General features: G+C 39.7%; 1 protein-coding gene across 8 annotated transcripts in view; it reads right to left on the reverse strand.

The window, feature by feature from the left end:
- LOC122079550 (casein kinase II subunit beta-3-like) overlaps positions 1-22632 on the reverse strand; it is a 30542-nt gene that overhangs the window by 5344 nt on the left and 2566 nt on the right. Inside the window, exons 2-5 of one of the 8 annotated variants that reach the window (XM_042646107.1) lie at positions 19179-19397; positions 18682-18788; positions 18401-18594; positions 3196-3268 (exon numbers count right to left, since the gene is read on the reverse strand). In XM_042646107.1, the coding sequence (XP_042502041.1) occupies positions 3211-3268; positions 18401-18594; positions 18682-18788; positions 19179-19397 (578 nt within the window). In that variant the 3' untranslated portion in view covers positions 3196-3210. Of the gene's footprint in view, positions 1-3195; positions 3269-8290; positions 8319-13882; positions 14226-14780; positions 15054-15239; positions 15701-18400; positions 18595-18681; positions 18789-19178; positions 19398-22632 lie in introns of those variants that run through there. The other 7 variants (XM_042646109.1, XM_042646104.1, XM_042646102.1 and 4 more) reach the window with 7 other exon arrangements.

Consider the following 22632-nt stretch of genomic DNA (forward strand, 5'->3'; position numbering starts at 1 on the left):
AATGCTTACAATTAATCCCTATTTATAGGACCAACTCAACAAAACATTACATACCCAACTTCCAACTAACAATAGTAGAAAGTCTTCACTTATTAAAGTTGGGGTAGGAAAGTTTTCACCTTTCAACTACTAAAGTTGGAAAAGTCTTCACCTACCAAATACCAAAAGTGGAAAAATCCTCACCTCTTAAAGTTGCAATGGAAAAGTCTCCATCCCCCAACTACCAAAGGTGGAAAAGTCTTCACCCATCATCACTTACAAAAGTGAATTGATCCCCCCTTTTAGAAAAGTAAAATTTATAAGTAACTTCTAACCACTTAAATTGAACCGATATTGGACCAACATGGACCATGGTTCAATTTGAACTAAACTAAGACATAAAACATGAAATAAAAACTAAGTATGGAAATTAATAAGCATCAACAAGGTAAGGCCACATGCTAGTTACTCTTGTTGGCCTTCTTCCTACTGATTTAGGTCTTCAGATCTGCATCACATTGCCAATAAAGCAGGATATTGCAGGTAATGTAGGAGTAGATTACAAGAATCTAACCCCCACAATGTATAACCCCAAACAATACAACTAGTATCCAAACTACACTTAAAGATGCCTTAGAACAAAGGGAATAATAACCCACACAAGCTTAAAACAACCCCACAACAATAAAACCCAGAAATTACAATAAAAAACCAAAACCTAAGAAGAGAGAGAGACAGGCATGCGGCTAGGGTTTCTGGAGAATACCTGCGGCTGGAACAATAGGCCTCTGATGGCCCTGCAACTTGGGTCGATGGAAGCCTTGAGGTGATGAACAAAACCTATAAGTATGAACTGATCCTGCCAGCTGAACAGAAAGTTATGAATCTTCTTGATTTCTGATCTTGGAGAGAGAAATAAGGGAAATTTCTCAAGAACAGGGGTTGATTCCTTAAAAGTGCTCAAATGAGGATCAATTGATCCTTAGAGGGCCTGGAACACTCCTGCTGGTTGGCTGGTAGAACAGGTCACACAATGGGAATGAGAGAGGATCGGCTGGTTCAAGAGGGGGTCTTCTTGGCTAGTCGATCCTGGGATTTTAATAGCTTTACAGATCTAAACTTCTTGATGAATTAAATAACAGTAAACAGTAAACAGAAAAGTAAAAGTGATTAAACAAAGAAGAAACAAAGGAAAGTGGGAGAGGAAGTGGCTATCTCAGCCTGGGTTTCTCACCCACAGCTATCTCAGCTGCTCTAAGCAAATAATTACAATTCTTCTTTATTCAAATCTGAAATTATGAGTACATAGGCTCCTCTATTTAAAGAGGGCAGAATTACAATCATAATTAGACTAGGAGCTAGTAGGAGCTAGTTTCCAAATAGGACTAGATACTCCTATTGCAACTATGACTAGATTTATAACTCCAACATGGAGTTGAACTAAATAGCTAATAGTCCCTATTGGACCTTACAATCATGGGCCCAAATTGGGCCTTATTGACTAAACATATTATTAAATAAAAAGCATGAAATCCATGGGCCCAATGGGCCCTTATTTCTAACTACTAACTTAGCCACTCAAGTGGACTAAGTATGGAATTAAGCATGGATCAATAGGCCCTTCTTGGCTGGGCCCTTCTTCCTCAGATAGATCCTTCCAAAGTGTGGATCTACATCAGCAAGGAGGGCAAGGGGCTTAAAGTTGAGGATGCAACGCCAGATCAATGAAGCATCAGGGGGAAGGGGGCAGTCCACAAGGAATCAGATTTGAGGGGAATAGAATAAACCTAGGAGACCCAGATGCTACGCTGCTTGGAAACAATCTTCCAGATAAGCTTAAAGATAGCAGTGGAGTTGACATCCTTGATTTGGTGGAATCCCAAGCCACCTTCGGCCTTGGGCCGACAGACATTAGACCAGCTCATAGGGTGAAGGAATCTGGTGGCATCAGTACCTTTCCAAAGGAAGGTACAGAGAAGAGAATCAATGGCTTTGGAGGTGGAAGCCGGAAGACAAAAGATTCCGAACCAGTAGAGGTAAAGGGATTGGAGAACAGATTGGATGAGGACTAGGCGACCAACACAAGAGAGAAGCTTGCCTTTCAAGCCAGAGCCTTTTCCTGATGAGTCCAAGATGGGAGAGCAATGGTGGGGGGAGAGATGAGAGGAAAGAAGGGGGAGACCGAGGTATCTGACTGGAAAGGTTCCCAGAGAGAAACCAGAGATGGCAAGGAGCTGGGATTGTATGACCTCGGAAACGCCCGAAAGAAAAAGGTTGGATTTGAGGAGGTCAATTTTCAAACCCGAAAGGGACTCGAAAAGGTGGAGGGAGGCCATGATGTTGGAGATGGAGGCCGGGTCAACTTTAGAGAAGATCATGAGATCATCCGCAAAAGCAAGGTGAGGAAGCCTGAGGGCTTTACATATTCTTCTCCTTTTGGTATTGAATTATTTATTCATCCAAAATAAAAAACTTGGGGAGTAGGTTCATAATTCAAAACCATATTTCTTGATGGAGGGCCCCTAGAGAAGAAGGGGAAGATCAGAGTAGCAGGGGAAGGAAGAGAATCACATACTCACATAGAGCACAAATCCAATCGATTCTCATTCAAAATCAAATCACTCTCTCTTGTCCATCGGTTACAACCAATATATAGGAAAAATAAAGACATAAAATTAGGAACTCAACCAAAATGGTAACTAGCTAAATTAGGAAACAATCCTAAAAAGGAAACTAATGCGAAAGGAAAGAAATCCTAACTCCTATGTTCAAGTCTAGAAAATAAAAGGCAAGAAATAAGACAAATAAATTACTAATTATTTCCAACCCTTGTTAGATTAAAACCCAAGGCTAGACCGGTTCTTCTTGGCTCTTGGCTCCCAAAGCCGATCATGCTGGTCCAACCAGGTAAGTGCAGCCATGTCTGCAACAATTCTAGCGGTAGAATAGATTTCAGAGATTGTTTCAAATTTGGTTCTCGATAAAGGAAAACCATTAGGGTACCAAATTGTGCATGCTAGGTCACCTATAGAAAAGCAACTTACACCCAGAATATTATGCCAACTAGATTGATTAGAAAGGAGACCAATCAATCATATATGGACTGCAACTACCACTCAGAACAAGACAAGGCAATAGGAACAAAAAATAGAAGGGAAGAAAGAGAAATAGGAGAAGAACAGAAAAGGAATAGAAGGAAGAAAGGAGGGGTTCTCACTTGATCAAAACGTATCAGAGGAGCAAGAACAACAATCGTCCACCACTCCGGCGAACAGAACAAAACTCACACCTGTGAAGAACAAATCTCAAACTTCAATTCAATATCTTGATGGGTTACATCTCACATACAACTTGAAAAGCAAAAGACTCCTACCATAACTTGAAACCAACTTTGACTCTTATCTATATCTCATACATATCTAACTTTCCTAATATAAAATGAAGATTGCAAGAATAAGCCCCCCCCCAAAAAATCTCTACCAACCCTTAGGCGTACCCCGTGCATGAAGCTTCCGCCACTGCAGGGTCTAGGGAGGGTCATAATGTACGCAGCCTTAACCCAACTTCGAGGAGAGACCGTTGTCCTGACTAGGCTGCAATGGAGCAATTGAGCCACCTCACTAGTGCACTGAGGCCCACCCTCTATTAGACCAAAATCCTCCTGGTTTAGATCTGGTTCATCTAGGTCTAGGTTTCCAGAATGGATCATGTCAGTCCAACCACGTACACGCAAGTGCATTACAAAGACTCAGTCGTCTGGATATACTATTGGTTTGGAACCCATTGAACAACGTAGTTTAAAGTTTTTCTTCTGTAACTGATAAATTTCGCTCATATTAAGGGAACATGTATTAAGAAGAGCATCTAAAGTGTCACAGTAATTGAATGTTCTGAGTGTTGCTGGTTTGATTTGAATCTATTGTTCACTTACCCCTATTGTGCATCACAAACCATTTCAAAATCTAGTGAGGCAAGCAAAGTGCACCCAAGTGAGCATATTTTGGTATATGAGTCTTGGGATAACTGACTATGGAACAAAACTTCCGTTGTTCACACATCACATGTGGATCGGTAGATTTCTCATAGCTAGTGCTGCTACGCATGCAACCGTGTTTATGGCAAGAGACTATGATCCAACTACTCTAATGTAGATCGAAGAAGGAAGAAGAGAAAAAAGGCCAGTAGCCTAGCCCAATGAGCCATGCTCTTGGTGTAACGCCCCGGTCCCCCACCACTAGTTTGATATTGTTCTCTTTGACCCATGGGCCTTAAGATTTTAAAAGGCCTCAAACTAGGGAGGGATGCTCGAGGTTCTCAATCAGCCCCAACAACCTCCCCATAGGCGATGTGGGAATAAAGTTTGCACTCCCTCAATGATCTCCCGGCCCCCTTGGTACTAGTTGTCTCTTGATGGGAATCCTACACCGATCTCTTAGGCGCGCTGTATCTTAGATATCACACTCGGTGTTGAGCTTGGTCCACTTTATGGGCTAGGTTTAGGCCCATGACTAATCCTTTTAAGTAGTCAATGCGCGAAGGACTTTCAAAAGTTTTTTTTTTTTTTTTTAGATTCTACTTTATTATGTAGTGGTTAGATTGGATACTACCAATTAGTGAGTTTCTATTTTGTGTAAAATTTAAGTTGTAAGGGATTCCTCCAACACATGGGGGGTTTCCTATTTTGCTTACTTCATTAAAATAATATATAAAGAGTAGGTGATCAACGGTAAGGTTGCTCCATTGTGACCAACTGACCATGGGTTCGAGTCAATAAACAGCCTCTCTGCGAAGCAGGGTTAAGGTTGCTTACATTATGACCCTCCCCAGACCCCACAGTGGCGGGGGCCTCATGTACTGAGTATTCCCCCACCCCCACCCCCCACCCCCCACCCCCCATAAAGAGTAAATGATCACACTACCCCAAACGATTATGAAGATGAATGAATTCTGGTAATACCATTAGCCTGTTTATGCGGAAACCAGGTCACAAAACCTTATTTGGGTTTGCTATGGGCCCACCCAAGTATGCAATAGCCAAATATTAAGAATAATGGCAGTTCTGTAAATAAATTGAAATTTCAAAGGAAAGTGGCACTTTTGTAATTAAACAAAATCTTAACCTACTTAGTAGTTAGGTGGCAAAAATGATTGGAATGGAATTAAAATTGAAGTCTAAGGAAAACCGAAAGGATAGGGGATTAGGGGTAGAAATAAAAACAAAGAACAAGGGTTTAGTCAGAAACAAACACAAGGCTTTAAAGAAGCAAACCGATTATTAGGTTGTATTTAACCTTTGACCAAAGGTAGGGGAGGTAGAACCAGCGGAAAGGTTACCTTACAACAGAGAGAACTTCCTCGCGTACGACCCAATCGATATGAAAACGGAAGTGATGAATCAAAACCAGTTTTCTCTAACGGAAGCAAGCAACAACAGTCCTAACTCCTAAAAGGTTGGTAGATGCATGTTAAAATATTCAGCAACTATCTCTAGCGCAAACAGAACCTAGATTCTGAGACTCCTGATTCCCAAAGCTTCTTGCTGGGACTTAGCAGGCAGGGTCGCCCAAAGGTGATGAATGACTACCCAAGGTATTAGGGAGAAAAGCTGTGTGATGCCTGTGATTAGTTACAGATCGTGGTGGCTGCAACTATCGCTAGAGCAGGGTAATCCCAGGTGGAGGGGGAAAAAACAGAAAGCAATAGAAATAGGGAAAGAAGGAGAACTGAGATGAGGAGAATAGCAAAATCATAGGGAAAGGGAGAGAGGGGAAGGCGCACAACACAGGCCATGTAGGCGCTCAAAACATCCATTCCATTATCAAATGACTTTCATTGAATACAACCATGTATTTAAAGAAGATAATACCCCTAACTGGACTCTAAAACTGAAACAAACTATAAATCAAACTCTAAAACTAAAATAGAATGGACTTTACTACTATGTAGCCTATTCAAAGTGAAGGAAAAGATTAAAGATAAATCCAAATAATAAATTTAAATAAACTATAATATCCTAATGGACCAAAACTAAATTGGAACCTGCCTCATCTCCATCCGGGCTCCCCAGTGGATTTGTGCTGGTCTAAGGAAGTGCTCCTGCATCACCTGTGAGATGTGGCTTGGTTGTGAGAAGCAGTTCTACCACGATGTGATGCTAGGGTGAGTCAGGTGACCAGTTGATGCGGATCCAGGTTCCAAAAGTCGGAATCGGATAGCTTATGGGCCCACAATTCACAACTAAACCAGTTTTCAAAAAAGTAGGGGCATTCTTGTAAATTCAGGAACAGCTTGAACACTTAAAAGAGAGGAAAATAAATAATAGGGACAAACTGAAATAGAAATTGGAAGGAGAGGGGTGCTTAAGAATTACCAAAGAGAAGGGGAAGTAATAGAATATGACTTTAGGAAACAAGGGCTTACTTGTAATAACAGCAAGTGGTTTGTTTGCAAATAAGAAAATAGTTCATCTTAAACCTTAGGTCACGATAGAACACAAACCCAGCAGCAAGAAGGAAAGGCTTGCGATTCTGAGAACTCCTTCCAGGCTCATCGATTCAGCCCAAACTCTTCGATGAAGCTTGAACACTAACTGGCCTCTTAATTCCAACTGGGAAATACTCCAAAGCAGCAAGCAAACAGGAGCTGCAGTTCCTGCAACTCAGATCTGGCGGAAGGAGTAAGGACCAGCATAGTTGCCGAGTTAGAACTTGTGGCAGGAGCAGTAATAGGGGTTGAGATTCTAGGGTTCAGGTCACCTTGGGGAGAGCTTCCTTCAATCAAAGGCTCGACCTAAACAGATCTCACATGATAGAGATCGATCCACTTCTTGAGGGCTGCAACTACCACCCAGAACAGAGGTTCAGCCAGCACGAGAAAATTAAGAAAAGGAGAGGAAGATAGGGAGGAAAGGAGAAGAACATAAGAGAAAACCAGAAAAAGAGAGAGAGGTGAGATCACAGTAGCCAATATTCAGCCCAAAACAACATTCAATTTCAAATCAAAACTTCAAATCTGAGTTCTCTTCCATTACATGGCTATAAAAAAAAAAAATTCAAAGCATAAAATTGGAAGTTTACTAAAATGGAAACTAACCTAATTGGCAACTGAAAATAAAAATTCAATCTAAATAAAATACTATCAAATTAATTTCTAACTAAAAAATGAAAGCAAATAAGGAACCAAATCAAGAGATGCAAGCTCTAAACCCATCACCCAACTGCATCACCAGTGCGAGTAGGCTTGAGTGGGAAGCTCAGTCATATGTATTTTCTTATCTATCTTCTTTTCCATTTCTTCTATACTGTCCCTGTGATATCAAGTAAATATTTGGAATTTATTTCAGCTAATTGATCCCTGTTCTAGGATTCGTTGCAGACTTCATTTGTTGTTCATTCTTCCATACCAAACCTAAAGCTATCTGCTGGTTCTAATAACCTGCAGCATCCCTGCTCCCTCCTTTGGCTGCAACTTTCAAGGGAAATATCAAATATCTCTACATCTAACCTTGATTACATAAGATATTCTGGAGTTCCTACCTAGTGATCAGTCTCTTCCACTAAGAAAAACTTGTGCTCAATCAGATTTGTAGATTGGGAGATCTTAGTAGTTAGTAGTTACCGTACTGGAATTCTGAGTTTCTATTTTTGAACTAGTAATTTAACTCCCTATCTAATCCAACCATTGGTTTTTTTATAAGATTTTTGGCAGATAATCTCCTATACCAGCCCAAATCTCAAATTCACTTGCAGGCTGATGAGATTTGTTGATTGACTGCTATTAAATTCCTCCTATTCTGGTCACCATTCTTGACCTTCGGTTCTGCCTGTTGAGTGCTGTTAAGATATATTAGTGTTGCTATCGATTTATGTCTTAGTGTGTCAGTTCCTTAAGGGTGTTTAGGGTATTCATGTAAAGACTTAATTTGTTATTTTGTTATTTCATTCTTCACTTAAGTCAAGGATTAAAGTATCGGTATCGGTCGCCATATCGGTCGGTCAAAATTAAGATACGTATCGGAGGGTATCGTATCGTATCGAAGATATGCTAAGATACGCACATAAATGGATAGGGAACACATTTTTATACACTTTTGCATAAAAAAATAGTTAAAAAAAGCTATATATAACATGTAGAATGCATAAATACTTAAGTAGAGGGTATCGTATTGATAGACAAATATATTGAGTTGAAAATGTTCAAAATAATGAGGTTTGAGTTTCTTACAATTTTTTCTTTCCTCATTGCCATTGCCACTGTGACGAGTGCCATGAAGAGTGTCGTGGTGGTTCAAATCATTGGCTAGGACCTTCTTCTTCAATAGGAGCAACTACGATGATATTCTGCACTTGTCGAATACAGGCACAATATTTACCCCAGTCGAAATATTTATGGTAGTGGGTCTCCCATTCATTGTAGAAAAATTAAATTTTTTTTATGGAAGTTGTAGATTAAATGTTTTTAAAGAACATATAAAAAATCAAAAAAGTGTGAACCAATATATTTGAGTAGATCTAAGAAATTAAAAAAAAATTGAAACCCTCACTTTTTTGGGGAAAAAATGTGGGTTTCATTTGAAATCATGTATTTAGTAATTATAAGTTATGACATTATTTTTAAGAGTTGAATGAACTAAATTTTCTGAAAAAAAAAAATTGGGGATTTTTTTTTTTTTTTTTTAATTAATTTTGGAATAAAAAAATTTTAAAAATATATTTTTTTGAGAAAAATCAAAAATTTCCATGGAAGTTGTAGAACACTTGTTTTTACATAACATATAAAAAATCTAGAAAACTGTTGGTGAGAGTGAAGTGTTTGTTTCAAACAACAAAAAATTCACACTTAAGTAACCGTATCGTACCGATACAGTACGATACGGCTCGATACTACACGATACCTTCGATACGTACTGATACGGTACCGATACTCTCGGGAATTTTCAGATTTTCAAAAGTTCGTATCATACGTATCGGTACCGATACGGTACGACATGATACGATACGTACGATACGCCGATACACAAAAAGAGGCCCAAAATTCCCCGTAGCGTATCGGTATGTATCGTGCCGATGCCTACCGATACGGATACGTATCGGCCGATACGGCACGATGCGCACCGATACTTAAAACCATGACTTAAGTGTTGGTCCTAATTGTGAACCCAATCTTGTAATTTTTGTTAAGAAATTTTAGTGTCAAGTGTCGATTGGTGTGTTTTGTGTTGGTTCCTTAAAGTTGTTTTGGGAATTCATGTAAAATCTGTTGGCCATGTTGGGATTGTCATTGTTGGCAACTATGCAGCAATGTTTGGAGGAGTTTCGGTGATGCATGGATGTTGCACAGGTGTTTTGGCATCCCTGGATAAGTCAGACAACATGTAGAAAGTGCAAACATGTCAAGTTTAGTACGGACAAGGTTTGGAACTGTGACAAAGTTATCTGGGCATGGGGGATGACTTTTGGAAACCTATTATGGCCTTACACAGTGTCTGCAAGAAGGTGGAAGAAGCAGGAAAAGGCCCCGTACAGTAAAAGTTGCGACTTGGGTTCACACAGTGGCAGTATGTTCGGAGTAATTTTGAGAAGGTATAATGGCAGATCTGGGCGGAGAAATCTACATAAATAATGTAGTTTGTCGAGTTTTCTTTACGATGCCACTAGAATCGCGTCGTTTCAATGCCGGACAAAGAAATTACAGCGAACATACGGTTGTGCAAAAAAGAATCAAACTGAGAGAGGTTTGAAGAAGTTTGGACAAGTTTCGGGTGCTCTCTGCCAGTTTTTCCTGCACTGTGAAGTGTAAGCAGTGGCTTACCTATCTCCTCATGTCTTATTTTCTCTCTTGGCCTTGGAATCTATGGAAATCCATTAAATCAGCAAAATATTGACTAGATTCCATTTTGTGCCTTCTGGTAGGCCGGGCACGTTGAGTTCTGGTACTACGGCATACACAAGATTATTATATGGCGGCTAAGATGATGACATGTCATGAGATTCTATATCTGAGGCTCTGAATGAGGCAGAAGGCGCTGAAGAGGCTGACGAACGATATCATGTCGCAAACGATTTCATTGTTCAAACGAATATAGTCATGTTCACTGGCACTACACAATCTCGCTTCTCGGGTGTTTCACGGTGTAGCTTACGAATGCAAGTAATGTAAGGATAATTGAGAATCAATAACCCCCAGTGTTGTCCCTTCAAGCTCCAATAAAACCAGATCAAATGGCACAAAAATCTGGAAACCAGGCTTGAGAATAAAATCCAAAAAGGGCTGTGGAAGGGGTGACCTGAGGATGGGGTTGGAGAGCTCAGATGGAGCTGATTCTTGGATCGAAGGAAAGTCCTGTGATGGGAAAGTATCAATGAAAGTGGATGGCTGGTTTGAACGATATGAGAATGCTTGGCTCCCAAGTAACCAAATTAGGAAACTAGAAGAGGCAGTACCAGAAGATCCAGCCAGCAGATGGGGACTAGCTGTTGGTCGAGTCTCTCTCCTAGGCTTGTCAGAAAAACCCCAAAAGCGTTGGCTAATCAGGTGGTTGGATGGGGAGATGTAGCACTCGAGCTGTTCTTCCAGAAGACAAACTTCTTCTACTGAATTTGATTCTGTCCGGGGAGGTATTGTCACTGTTTCTTCAGTCAGATGTGAATCCTGGTCTCCAATTAAGTATCAGAACACACTCAATTCACACATCAGATTAGAAGAGAAGAGAAGGGGGATGGGATAGGTGTGGGTGAATGGCTATCTCAGCCTTGGGCCTCTCATCCACAGCTATCTCAGCTGTTGAGGAATTCCTTCTCAGAATTACAGCAATGCCTCTTTTATAGAGGGGGTCTAACTCCTACTCAAAATATGACAAGACATAGTAGACTCCTACATGGAGTGGGACCCAAGTAAAACAGTAAAATAAATACTCCAACATGGAGTGGGACTCAAGTAAGACAATAAAACAAACTCTAACTCGGAGGACCAGCCCATCAGTAGGCTGGTTCGACCCATCCAGATCAGACCAGATCTGGAATGCAGCTGGGTGGTTGGTTCAATCTTTGGGCTGAGCCCTTCTTTCTCCTCCTTCTATAGGTAAGGCCAAATTTGCTGCTGCTGGACTGATCTACATCAGCAAGAACATTTTTCCTGGATCTCTTTGAAGCAGATATTGAAGCTACTTCAGTGCATGACAGTTATACCGAAATCGCCCAGCAGATTCTACTTCCTTGGAAATCGTTTCACCCGCTTCTAGAAGACAAGATTTAAAGATCCAATATCGGGGCCCAGTTTTTGGAAGCCAGAACGAAAGGCCAGGGATTGTGCTGCAGACTATTACATGCATCATCTTAAAAGATCTGTAAAATTCAGTTTTGCCCCCAAATTCCCTATTTCGACTGTCCAACTTACAGAAGCCATAACTTTCCCAATTTAACTCAAATTTGGATGAGGTCTGCGGCTACGGTCTCCAAATTCTACAGAGAACATCCATGTGCAAAGAAAACAAAGAAAACTATGCTGGAAGCACAATTTTTTTCAGAAAGCTATATTGAAGATTCTCTCGGTCTACGAGCACATGGGAGCACGTGCAAAGTGTTGACTGCACTTCAGAGAGGCAGTACATGGTGGGAATGCACATGGTGAGGCATTCTATGTTCCCAAGACCCTAGTTTATGTTGAAAAGGGTTTTGGTGATTGAGACGACTAATTGGTGTTCGTAGCATACTTGGGTTGATTCCTACACATCGTGGGAAGCATTCGTCAGTGTGATTACACAGGTTGAAGTAATCAGCATTACAAGTCCCAACTTTTATTGTTCTAGGTTTTGTTTATCGTTGAAAGACCTTGACCATGAATGTAATAGGGAGGAATTGATTTTCTTATTTAAAATTGTAAACCTAGCAAGTTGAGATTGTCTAGGGTTTGGGATTTTAGTCCCTGCTTTTGTCATTGCAGATTTGGAGAAATATGGACTTGTGCCTTAATGAGCACAGTCCTCCTTTATTTAAAGCAAAATAAGAGTCCTTATAGCAAACTAAGTAGTTGCTAAGAGCTTAAGGGTCCGATTGGACATAACCCAAAAACCCATTATTACAATAATGCATTATTCAACACTCCCCCTCAAGCTAGCGTATGGATATCACACATACTCAACTTGGACAAAATAAAATAAAAGGTTTTACTACTAAGTCCCTTTACGAGAACATTTGCTAACTGATCTTCACTCCACACAAAAGGAATACAGATAAGACCTTGCTCTAACTTCTCCTTGATGAAATGTCTGTCGATCTTGATATGCGATGATCATGCTTAACAGAATTGTGTGCGATGTTGATGTTTGACTTATTATCACACTATAGCAACATCGGCATCTAGACAGACACACCCAGGTCATAAAGAAGACTTTACAACCAAAGTAGCTCGCAAATCCCATGTGTCATAGCTCGAGACTCTACCTTTGCACTCGAACCAACCACAACTATTTTTTATTGCACCACCTAGCCAAGTTACCACCAACAAATGTACAGTAGCCAGTACTAGCGCGACCATAATCTGGGGAACCTGCTCAATCAGCATCAGTGTATGCTTCAATCCTCATATAATCTGTAGGAGAGAATAAAATTCCGTTTCCTGAGGCAGCCTTCAAGTACCTAATAATCGGGTTCACAGCATCCATATGTGAGCAATAGGGATCATGCATTTACTGACTTGCCAAACTCACTGCATGAGCTATGTCTGATCTTGTATGGGATAGATATATGAGTCTTCCAACCAACCTTTGATACCGACCTTTATCAACCGGTCCACCTTCTTTGCTTCTGAGATGAGAGTTAGCCTCAATAGGAGTATCCAAGGGTTTACATCCTAACATACCAATCTCTGAGAGGAGGTCTAAGGTATACTCTCTGAGAGAGAACAATACCCTTGGTTGAAAGTGCCACCTCAATAGCAAGAACGTATTTCAACTTTCCTAGGTCCTTGATCTCAAACTCCTTACTAAGATAGGCTTTGAGTTTAAAGATTTCGTCTATATCATTGCCAATTACAACAATATCATTCACATATACTATCAGCACCGTGATCTGATCACCCATCTTTTTAATAAATAGAGTATGATCAGCATTACTCTGAGTAAAGCCAACTGCTATAATGGCCATGTGAAAGCAACCAAACCATGCTCTAAGAGATTGCTTAATCCATACAGGGCTCTCTTCAATTTACACACCTTGCTTTGTCTTTCTAGACTAGAGTATCCTGGTCATATATACTTCTTCAGTCAGCTCTCCATGAAGAAAGGAACTTTAACATCTAGTTGTTGTACCTCTCATCCTTGGTTCACTGCATAGGAGATAATAACTCTAACAGTAAACATTTTTGTCACGGGGGAAAAAGTCTCCTGATAGTCAATTCCACAAGTCTGAGTAAAGCCTTTTGCCACTAGCCTTGCCTTGTATCTATCCATAGTCCCATCAACATTCTCTTTGACCGTGAACACCCATTTGCAGCCAACCGATCGCTTTTGCAAGGGAAGAATGATTAGATCCCATGTGATATTCTTGTGAAGAGCTCTCACCTCCTCATTCATTGCCTCCTTCCACTTAGATTCTATATTTGCCTCCTGCCAGGTTATAAGAATAGAAACAGATGACAGGGAAGATACAAATGCACGATATGATGGGGAAAGAGCATTGTATGACACCATGTTGGAAATAGGATGTTGGGTACAAATCCTATTACCTTTTCTGAGCAATAGGAACATTAAGAGACTAATAAAAGTAAGAGGAAAGGTTATACTTGGGAGAGAAGACTCCGGATCAGGAAGCGATGGAGTAAAAGTGGTAGTATAGGTGGTAGTGTCAGTTCTCCATTTTTTTCAAGAGAATACCTGTATCACTGGACCATCCTGTATTTTCTGTTGAATCTGTTGCTCCCCCTAAATAGGAGCCTCCTGCTCCCCCTGAACAGTAACCGTTGGATCAATGAGAGCCTCTAAATCAGTAGTCTTGTTTCCTATATTCCTCTGAGTAGCACCATCATCTATGATAAGGAAAGGACAATCAAAAGTAGGAATATGAATCACCTTTTCACTACCAAATAACTCCCCTTGAAGAGGTGCAAAGTACGCCTCAATCTCACGAAAGAGCATATCCATAGACGTAAAGCGCCGTTGAGAAGGTGGATGATAGCACCAGTATCCCTTCTGCGTGAGAATAGCCCACAAAAATACACCGAAGTCCACGAAGGTCGAGCTTGGCTGGAACCTAATGATTACAAACAAAGCAAATACAACCAAACACTTTGGGAGGAACAATAAAAGTATGAGACCCATATAACAACTAAATGGGACTCTTAAAACCAAGCACAAGAGAAGGCATCCAATTGATGGGGTAAGCAGCATTAAGGACAGTCTCACCCCAATAGGGAGCAGGGTCTATGTCTCAAACATTAAGGAGCAAGCAACTTCAAGTAAATAATGATTCTTACGGTCAGCCACCCCATTCTACTCCGGGGTGTCCACACAACTGGTTTGATAGATGATCCCATGATCAACCAAATAGGACTAAAAAGAACCATCCATAAATTCCTTCGCACTATTAGTACGCAGAATCTTGATTTTGGCATCAAATTGGATACAAACCATGCAATAAAATTCCCGAAAGCATTGAAAAACTTCATTCTTATGATGCAATAACTAAATCCAAGTAGAACGAGTATGGCAATCAATAAAAGTGACAAAACAATCGATAGACAAAAACTGAGACACGATCAGCAGGTCCCCAAACATCAGAATGAATTAAAGCAAAATAAACAATACTTCTATTATTAGAAAGAGGATAAACATTATGAGTTTGTTCTGCCAAAACACAAACAGCACAAATAAATTGGTTTATAGTATAGTGTCTAACTAATGCTAGAAATAATCTAGATAAAGTGCCCCATGGGGGATAACCCAAATGTCGATGCCAAACCAAAAGTTTTGAGAATGTCAAATCGGATAAAGTATGTAGAACCCGTGAACGACCAGTGTCCAGGTAATAGAGACTACCACTCATTCTACCATTGCCAATCGTTGCCCCCGTCACCAAGTCCTAAAACACACAGTGAGTAGGAAAAAAAGTGACTTTACAGTTCAAATCCTTAGTTATACTACCAATTGACAGTAAATTAATAAAAAACTTATGAACAAGTAACACAAAAGACAATGATAATGAAAGAGCAAGAGATGAAAGGGAACCATCAGCAACACGAACTTTAGTATTACCTGAAGAGGGACAATAGGTAGAAAAAAGGTGGGCAAACAGGTCATGTGATCAATAGCCCCAGAGTCAATTATCTAGGACTAGGAGGCTACAGATACACTGGCCACAAACTATAGTACCTGAGTGGGCTGAGTGGGAGGCAGTGATTGTTGGTAGAGAAGAGGCAGCAGCAGCATAGAGGATCCCATCTGAGTAAACATACGACGAAGCATAGCCATTTTGTCGATAGAGAATGAGGCACTTGTAGTAGTGGAGCTATCATAATTAGTTGTAGTCTCAGATTGATTCTCCTAGGTGTTCTTCCCATGACCCTGACTACGCCTGTGAGAATTGGTAGGACATCCATGAAGCTTGCAACAAGTCTTCCTAGTATGACGCTCCTTGCCACAATAATCACACTTGACAACCGACTTATCAGAAGATGAAGTAGTAGTCCAAGAACTTATATCAGTAGTAGAAACCAGAGCATATCGATCCTGAGAAACAGGTTGTAACATTTCAGATCGACGTTGTTCCTCAGCCTAAATGATGGAATAGGCTTCCTTAAGGGTGGGTGATGGATCACAATTAAACAAATTAGCCACAATCTGATCATATTCCATATTGAAACCTGCCAAAAAATCATAAACGCGGAGCTCCTCACACTTCTTAAACCCAACAACATCAATCTCACAGAGAGGGCGATAAGTCTCATAATAATCAATCTCATTCCACATACCCTACAGATTAGAGTAATACTGAGCGACAAAAAGCTCCTTTTGAGTAGCCCGATGGACCTTCTTCCTCAATTCAAAACACTAGGCACGCTTGCCCACATGAGAATAGGTGGCCTTAGCAGCCTTTCAAATCTTAGCAACAGAATCAAGTAATAAATATGTCCAAGCAATAGAAGGTTGCATAGAATTAATAAGATAGGACATTACCATCTAATTGGCAGCGTTCCATTTATCCTGAGCAGAACCTGCACTAGTAGGAAGTTCTGAAGTTCCTATAAGAAACCCGGCATAACCACGACCATCAATTGACAGGTCGTAAGACCGAGAGCAGATCAGATAGTTGCTCCCATCCAACTTGATGGTGCTAGTAGGGAAGAGAAGATAGTCATTGCCAGAGGAACGACCCCCTACTTCCTAAGTAACTGATGTCCCAAAATCCTCAGATGCCATGGGTGCAGATTCAACAAGCAATCACAAGAGAGTACAACCAATCCAAAGCTAATCAAGCATAGAGACTGAGCATAAACAACATCAAGACAAATGCCACCAGTAGGAGAACACTTACCACTAAGGGAGAGAGCCTAGGAGAGGCAAAACTTCCCCTTTTACAGAGAGAGCATGAAGGGTCGGGTAAGTCCTAGGTGGTGTAGGATTAGTCCTAGTTGGGTTGGGTTAGAAGTAGGATTAGGTTGGGTTAAGTGTGTTAGGATTGGGGTAGGATTAGGATTGGGTAAGTTGAGTTGGGTTAGGTGATGTAAGAGAGAGAGTAGGATTGGAATTACAGATGTGTTCTGGTCATTCTAGAAGAACTGGTGCAATTGGTGCAAGGGGCGTCGCTGGAGGTTTGTGGCGAAGAGAGTTGCAGCAATGAGGGTTTGCTGCGAAGGGTTGCAAGCGATAGGGATTAGGGGCAAGGGTTGTGGCGCAAAAGGTGATGGTGGTGAACAACAGCCAGTGGTGATTGCAGCGAAAAAGAGTGCAGCGAAGAAGGGTGGCGGTGGTATGAAGGCACAACAGGGTTCATGCAATGGAACTTGATGATCGCAAGGTTCAGGTGATGGAGGCTTGGTGTTCGCAGGGGCTGGCAAGGACTGTCCATGGAGACGATATGGATTCTTGAGGGTTTAGGCAATGGAACTTGATGATCGCAAGGTTCAGGCGATGGAGGCTTGGTGTTTGCAAGGGCTGGCAAGGAGTGTTGATGGAGGCGATGTGGATTCTTGAGGGTTCAAGCGATGAAACTTGATGATCGCAAGGTTCATGCGATGGAGGTTTGGTGTTCGCAGGGGTTGGCAGGGACTGTCGATGGAGGCGATGTGGATTCTTGGGTTTGCAGGGTTTGTCAATGGAATCTTGGTGATTGCAGGAGCTGGTTTGGCGGTGGATTATTGCAGTTAGCGTGATTTGGTGATTGCGAGGGTGTTTTCGCGATGGCAGGAGAGAACGAGTAGTAACGTGGCAGCGGCAATCAGTGGTGGAGGCTAAACGAAGAAGAAGAAGAAGGTGAATGGGTATAGAGTTTATGGTATTTGGTTATCATATATGCTCTGATACCATGTAGATTTGGGGAAACATAGAATTGTGCCTTAATGAGCACAGTCTTCCTTTATTTATAGCAAAATAAGTGTCCTTATAGCAAACTAAGTAGTCCCTAAGAGCTTAGGGGTCCGATTAGACATAACCCAAAATCCCATTATTACAATAATGCATTATTCAACAGTGATCATCAAGGTTTGAAGTGGGTGAGGGTGCTCTTGAGTCATTGTTCTTGAGCTATTGTTGCATTTAAAATTCACCAATGGATTGAGTACATGAATGTCTGGTCAAGGCAGTATTCCATGGATGTAGGCACAATGCTGAACCACATTAAAATTGGTTAACCCTTGTATTTGCATTTTTTTTTTTTTTTTTTGGATATTTTGAAGTGCATGATGATGTCAGGATGGGTGTACACTATCTGGGGGCGAAATGACAGGCCCGCCCCCTGTAAAAAGGGAAAATGACTTATGTGGATGCTTCCTCTACACTCCCATTGGCCCTCACGCACGCGTAGGAACTGCACTCCCCCATAGGAAACACTTCCTATATGTCTATGCATATTCTTAAATCTTTTGTTACAGGATAAAGTCCCTAATTTAAGTTCTTTTTAGTAACTTATATAAAGGATACAGAAGGAGTTATTGCCACACATTTTGATTCTTGCGGATATTCTAATAGGTTAATGTAGCCGTCAATGACTTAAACTTCTAGGAATCAGTAATACATGAAACTTCGAAGCAAGAGTGAGACATAAAGGTAGAAGTCAAATAATGTTTTTTTTTTGGTAGAAGAAGTCAAATAATGATAGACTCTACCAATTCACACATCATTACATTGTGTGTAATAAAATGCAGTGACTAGCATTAAAACACCCATTATTATTATTTTTATTTTTTTTGGCATTTTGTAAGGAAAGCATACCTGAAGGGACAATATATCAAAAGGATACTGCTCTGATATTTGCACCTCGGGAAGTACAAATCTTCACATTTGGGGCAGTAAATCTTCACAGAGTCATCATGAGGGATGTCTGATGTGCCCACAGGCAAGCATGGTTGCCCCCCACAATTAACACGAGGGCATCTTCCAAAGTCCACCCTCTTGTATTTCTCATGCTGTAGTGTAAGTTGATAACAAATGACTACCATACCATGTAAACTCAGTTTTATCTCTAACAGAACTCTTAATAGAAGAGATCTTACCATAGCATTCAATCCTTTGCTGGTTAGAATATAACGTGCATGTATAAGACCATATAACAACTCAGCTGCAGATTCAATTTCACCATGTTCCTCACCATCAACCTCACCTGCAAGAGGTTTTCATTAATATATAAAGGTACTTAACGCAACATAAATGAAGATAAACTTACACAACAGAGGTGCGAATTAAAGTGACTAAACGGATATCTGATTGGTTGAGGGAAAAGTGTCTAAGCCAACCTCACAATATATTCATTAAAATGCACATAAGCATATCATATAAGAATCACAATGCTCCTCAATAATTTTCATAAAAGTTAAACTAAACACGGAGTCACCTGAGACAGTCCATTAGTCATAAACAGTAACTGCTTTCCCTTTAAGAAAGAAAATTGGAAGGAAAAAGGTGAAAATTGAAGAACAAATACAAGGAAAGCAGAGTAGCAGCTTCATATCACACACACACGGGTGGGGGGGGGGGGGGGGGGGAAGCATACCACTCAATGAATCGTTGTCTAAAATCATATCCAGGGCATAATCATAATAGGGAACCTGTCCCTGAAGTCCACACAAATTAAAATCATCCTGAATATACTCCTCGTCAACTTCGCAAAGGAGCTCATTTCCTCTCAACCCACAAAACCAAGAGATCCATGATGAATCGTCTCCCTCTGAACTGCTGAGATCTGTCTCCTCACTTTCTGAATCTGAGAGCTCTTCAAATTGGCAAAAGTAACAGAAAATAAAATCAGAATGTGGAATACAAATGAACAACTAACAAAATATATTCAACAACCTCCTAAAATATAACAACCCATACAGTACTGCCAAGAAACTTATTGATGGTTTTTGTGTGTGTGTGTGTGTGTGTGCCGATTGATTGTTTGAGTGGAAACCAAAACTGTCAGTAATTTTAAAATCAAAATAAATAAATAAATAAAATATATATGTTTACGGTATAAGCCCCATCGGCCCCAACAGAAACCATCCACAACCAAATGATATGGATGTAGAAAGCAAGCACAGAAGCGCGGAAGGTCACAAATCAGAACAGACAAGTAATAAGAGTCTCCCCCCCCCCACCCCCACCCCACCCCACCCCACCCCCCCAAAAAAACTCACTCAAAATGATAAATATATGCTGTGTCAATCAAAATTTTCTCAAATACAATCCTTCAATTCAGGTTAACAATTCCTCTTACCTCATGATGAAAAGCATAAAAATGATATCTAATATGCAAAAGAATCCCACAGGCCTTAACCAGCATCCTGATTGACATTTTTGTCAAGACTTGTTTGTTTTGGATTAGTTCAATAGGAAGATCTTTCCGTTTGTTGGAATGGGCCATAGTTGTCAAGGCGACGACTTGACGTCCAGGCGGTTTGCCTGGGGCCTAGGTGACAGTCACCTTGTGTTTTGGCACTTATTTATGCTAAATATAATTTAAGTTAAGAAATTATTCATAAATAAGCAAATAACCCCAATTTGAATCCAATAAAAATAGTTTAAAAATCAAATTCTAAAAGGATAAAAAGTCAACCCCCCAATCCAAGAACAAAAACTGGATTTTGGTTATAGAGCGATTTTCAACTTTTAAATGCTAAATTTTTTCTCAATTATGAAAATTTTATAAATCCTATCATGTTAAAACATAGCTAAAAACCAAAAATCCGGTAAAATAATCTTTTGTTTTGATATCTATAAAAATATTTTCATTCAAGCGATTTTAACAGCATTCGCGCACTTTAAAATAAGTTTGACCGGAACATAACTGTCATTACAACTCAGATTAAGTAATCTTAGACTTGTTCGAAAGGTAGTTTTATGCTATACCTAATACAAAGTCTCATGTAAAAATAAAATCATTTGACCAATCAAACTCATTATAGAACAAGAGCATTTCTCTAAATGTTGATCTTTTATGACTTAATGTGACTTAATGTTGATTTTTTATGATTTGATGTGGCTAAATGTTGATTTTTAATGACTTGATATGGCTTAATGTTGGTTTTTTTATGATATAAGGTATGTAGCTTACTAAATAATGTTAGAAAATAGGGAAAATAAAAATAATAATTGTATGCCTTAAGGCAGGCACCTTTCCGCCTAAGCGCTTAGACAACCCTCCAACACATTGGTTTGCCTTGCTTCCATGGCAACTATGGAATGGGTTGTAATAGTTAACAGTATATAGCAGCCTGCGCTAAAGCTATAACTGCTAGGGTGGACAAGGTCCACTTGTAAGGAGTTAATTAATTCTAGGTGGCGGTCCTACAAAAGGTCTGGTAACTAAGTCATGAACAGTCAAAACTCACCAGCCCATCAGGTGTTTCAAGTTACAGATTCCAACCATCATAGTTGTCGAGGTGATGCCTAGGCGTCTAAGCGATTGTCGCCTTAGTGCACTATTGCCTTACTGCAAGGCGCAATACTTATTATGTCATATATCATCTAATCATTTCATTTACGTTGAGATATTATTAAAAGAAAAAATAACACCTATTTGAATCCAATAAAAATAGTTTAAAAATCAAATTCAATCCTCCAGTCTAAGAACAAAAACTGGATTTTTTTTTTGTGGGGGCGATTTCGAACTTTCATATGCTTGGATTTTTCTCAATTCTTAAAATTTCAGAAAATTTTTTTTAATTAAATTTCATAAATCTTATCATGGTAAAATATTATTAAAAACCAAAAGTGTGGTAAAATAATCTTTTGTTTTGATGTCTGTAAAATTATTATCATTCTATCAAATTTTAACAGCATCCGCACACTTTAAAATAAGTTTGACCAGAACATAACTTTGTCATTACGACTTAGATTTAAGAAATCTTAGACTTGTTGGAAAGCTCATTTTGTGCTCTACATAATATAAAAACTCTCCTGTAAAAAAAATCATTTGATCAATCAAATTTATTAGAAAACAATAACATTTCTCTAAATGTTGATTTTTTTATGGCTTAATGCGACTTAAAATTTATTTTTTATGGCTTGATGATGCAGATTCTTCACCAAACTAGGCTTGTTTTATTAGGAATAAGCTTAGGGTTGGGTTGTATACGTGTTGGGCCTTCAGTCCATGTGGTTTGGAGTGTATAGGGCTACTTTGATGGGTCTAAACTAGGGGTTCTAAGGTTGCATACGGGATTCAGTGACTTGTTTCCTTTTTCTTTAGTTTCCTTTTTAGATGGGGTTATTTAGTTTCCAATTTCAGTAACTAAATTAGTTTCTAATTTCAAGTCATTGTTAGTTTCTAATTTCTGTCTAGACTAATTTCTATTTTCATTAGATTCTAATTTCCAGTTTTTAATAACTTCTTGTAATCAATTTTTAGTAACTCAGATTTAGTAACTCTGAGTTACTATTACTTGTAAATCCCCCCATCATTATTATAAATAAAGGAGAGCTCTCATCATAGAGAGACGATTTATGTTTTAAAAAAAAGAGTCTTGTTGCTGCCGCTGGCTTCACTGGATGTTCCTTGTGTTTGATCAAGGATTAGGGATTGGTGTTTGATCCATTCGACTCTTTGCGGTGTGAAGTCCAGGAGGTTTTTCTTCAAGCTTTCTTATTTCTTTCAAGTTGGTTTTCAAGGTTCTACTACTGTCGAAACATTCAGGTATTTATATTTCTGATTTCTGCCCAGATTTTCTGACAAAAGAGCCAATCGGCCTCTACTGTTGGTATTAGTTCCAGCTGTCAGTTTGCTCTCAAATTCTGGTAGACTGCTCTCCCATTCCCCACTAAGGATCAAACCAAATTTGGGCTGTTTCTGTGCAGCCATTAGTGAGATATTCGAAATCTCTCATATTTTGTCCTGTAGTGATTTTTCCATAACAGAACCATAATCGATTGCTTTGATCTATCGTATTCTGTTTCTGTGATTCCTGCTGTTGATTTGGGACTGTTGCATCATATTACTACTGCTAGTTCATCTACTTGATCGATTA

This window comes from Macadamia integrifolia, chromosome 5, assembly GCF_013358625.1.
Source record: "Macadamia integrifolia cultivar HAES 741 chromosome 5, SCU_Mint_v3, whole genome shotgun sequence".
Taxonomy (NCBI): Eukaryota; Viridiplantae; Streptophyta; class Magnoliopsida; order Proteales; family Proteaceae; genus Macadamia; species Macadamia integrifolia.